The sequence below is a fragment of the Hypomesus nipponensis genome, chromosome 11 (genome assembly GCF_054491055.1).
Source record: "Hypomesus nipponensis isolate SF chromosome 11, ASM5449105v1, whole genome shotgun sequence".
In the NCBI taxonomy this organism is placed as follows: Eukaryota; Metazoa; Chordata; class Actinopteri; order Osmeriformes; family Osmeridae; genus Hypomesus; species Hypomesus nipponensis.
This window is the reverse complement of record NC_140371.1, coordinates 8026926-8029845: the sequence shown is the minus strand read 5'-3', so window position 1 is coordinate 8029845 and position 2920 is coordinate 8026926. Positions and strand designations below refer to the sequence as shown.

The 2920-nt window shown below is 45.1% G+C and overlaps 1 protein-coding gene across 1 annotated transcript; it reads right to left on the bottom strand.

Moving 5' to 3' along the window:
* On the bottom strand, positions 1 to 2180 carry LOC146267960 (zinc finger protein 862-like). The gene is given in 6 exon segments (XM_084709421.1): positions 1 to 440; positions 539 to 771; positions 851 to 1080; positions 1233 to 1770; positions 1772 to 1930; positions 2104 to 2180. Coding segments are annotated over 6 exon segments (1677 nt in total).
* Positions 2181 to 2920: the final 740 nt, after the last annotated feature.

Sequence of the window (2920 nt, the reverse complement as noted above, 5' to 3'; positions counted from 1 at the left end):
CTACTTGGCTCCTCTTTCCATGAAGTCTGGCCTCCTGACGCTGGCCTGATGCCACAGCTGGATGGCTGAGTCTGGATCAAAGTCTTCAATGTTAGGGCTGGTTAGCTGCACTGTGAGCAGGTCAGATAGTGTGTCCAACCTTAGACCTGACCTCCAGTCACTCTTCACTTGTTTCATCAAATTGAAACCCCGCTCACAGTCTGCTGTGGATGATGGAATACAGAGTACTATGTCAACAAGCTGAAGGAAATCAGGGCACTGGCCTCCCAGTCTCTGGTTTATCTCCGGCCAGGTCATCTGCTCCATGTTCTCATGCTGCTGGTACAAACTGCTCTTGAGGAACGTCCACTGGTCTGGAATCAGATCCAAATCGGCCCCAGAGGAAGCCAATTGTGGACCAAAGTGCTTCATAAGACAATCCACATCTGCATCTCCAAAATCTGCAGACACACACAAGGAAAACTTAAGGTAGCACAAACAGTAAAACGTTTCTACTTAACGATTTAGAATATGTATGTTGAATGTGCTTAATAATAACCTTCACGTGTGTCTGCTTTCGGCCAGCTTGTGATATCCACCAGTTTGGAAGCATGTAGTACTCCAGAGCTGAAGTCACAAAATTGTGTCGCCATACTGCTGCAAAATGTGTCTATCAGCTTGTCTTTTTTGGAGTTCACACCAGCCAGGGAGAGGTCCTCTCTGGGTACTGCCAAGGTAACACCCTCAAATGTGGCTGGATCTTCTAAGAATGACCTAAGCCTGGGTCCGGGTCTTAGAACACAACAAAGCACTATGTTTTATTCATTATATTTAAAAATATTCTGCCTCACACACATGCACGCACACCTACCTGTTCTTGTGTTTAGTTAAGACAGCCTGTGTGGCTATCAGGCTGCTCCGAACCTCTGCCACTGTTATAGATGGCCGTTGCATGGATGCAGACAGGTTGCTGAGGTGGGTCAGGCTGTCGTGCAAAAAGCAGCTGAACATCACTACAGCTGGATCCTTTGCCGTTTGGTAGAAGTTACGTGCCTTGCTTTTCTGCACAGGATTCACCCCCTCCGAATCTGGTGACTGGATCTTCAACACACAATTGCACATTTGAATCAATTTGTTCAACTTTTCAATTATTGATTATAGGCCTAAGTATTATTATGTTGAGTCAGTTCAGTTTAGTCAAGTAATTTAAACTAAAATTATCATTAGCTTTGCCTTAGCCTATACTACTGTACCTGCTCAAAATGCTGGATTAGGCCCCTATTGCCTCTGAGGAAGTGGTCTAGTGCCCTGAAGAGATGAGCAAGCCACCTGGTACCTCCTACTCTAGTTGGAATGAGTGGCTTCATTCCTAACGCCTTGAAGCTGTTTTTCAGGTTTGCTCTGTTGAGTGGACTCTTGTGATAGAACACATAGAGGGAAGACAAGAGGTCATCCAACTTTTTGCACTGGGGGCTACTCTTCACTGCATCCTTAAATACCAGCTCCAGCCTATGGGCTATGCAATGGACACCCAGGATGTAGGACTTGTCGCCATGTAGTCTGCTGACCACTCCACTTCTGGACCCTGTCATCACTGCTGCTCCATCTGTTGCACAAGCAACAAGTTTTTTCTGCCAACTCTCATCCTCACACACCTCTCTCATCATCCTTATGATGGCTGCTGTGATGTTCTCTGCATTTGGCTTTTCAACAGCCTGGATTCCGACAAAGTGCACCTCAACGTTCCCTGCTTGGCTCACTCTGGTGTACAGAAACTCTTCCTCCATAACTGTCAGTTGATCCATCTGACATAATTGCCAGACACTTTAAATTCTCAATCTTATTTTTAAGATCCCTCTTTGCCACCTCAGCAATGTAGTGCATGAAAACTCTGGCCTGCTTCTTGTTCTGGTAAGTTTTCCCTATCACCAGTCCTTTCTGCTCATCCACTCTGAAAGGAGTTCACAGGACAATTGTGACTTTAATAACACTGACCTCCATTACAAATATGTAATTTGTTTTATCCATTTAACAATGTGCGTTATGCTGCATTATTTGCTCGCTGTTGCTAAAACTAGCTATCTATCTAGCCATCACAAAACACAATTTCAAGTTAGTAATTACTTGCACATCCAAACATAGTCCCGAAAAGGTCTTCCCTTCTTGCCGATCGCATGTACGTTTCTGAACAGAATTCTCATCCGGTCCAATTGCGCCGATTGCATGGAGCAGATAGCCTTTATTGCCACACTCTGCTCCTGGGGTTCTGTCTTCGCCAACTGTATGGCAGTGCATTTGATGTGAGACTTGGATGACTCGTGGTCTCTTATTGCCTCTAATTTAAGGTTAGTTGTTCCTCTGACGAACGAATTGTTAGCATTTTCTGGCGACGTGTAGGTTCGACAGTAAGTACAATGCATAGACTGCTCGCCGGGAAGGTAGGCTAACCATTCCCTAGTTTTCCCATTGTCATCAATACGCCACTTATTCGAAAAATACATTTTCTTTCTCGTTTTTTCTTTGCACTCCACAGCTACTGCTGATTCCGCGGCGGGCTTTTTTACACTGGCGATATGGCGCCACATACTTTGAAAAGTTTTAACTCGATCCCTGGATCCATTGTTATTGTTAGCTTCATGGATGTATTAAGACGGTTAGCTTCGATTCTCGCGGCAAATGATTTCCCATGATGCTCTGGGAGAGTCTTGGACCAATCAAAGGTTTGGTTGGTTACGTCATACACCTGTACACTAATGGGCGGCTGCCACGTTTGTGTGACGAAAACGAATGCTCCGAGGCAAACCCCAAAGCCCGGGAGAGCTTCTATGTTTCTGTACACAGCGCTTGAAACCGTAAACACGTTGTGGTATATTTTGAAAAAATGTGAGTCAGATGCCGTGGCCTACAGCTATAAATCTGTGGAGCAAGTGCATATGCTATG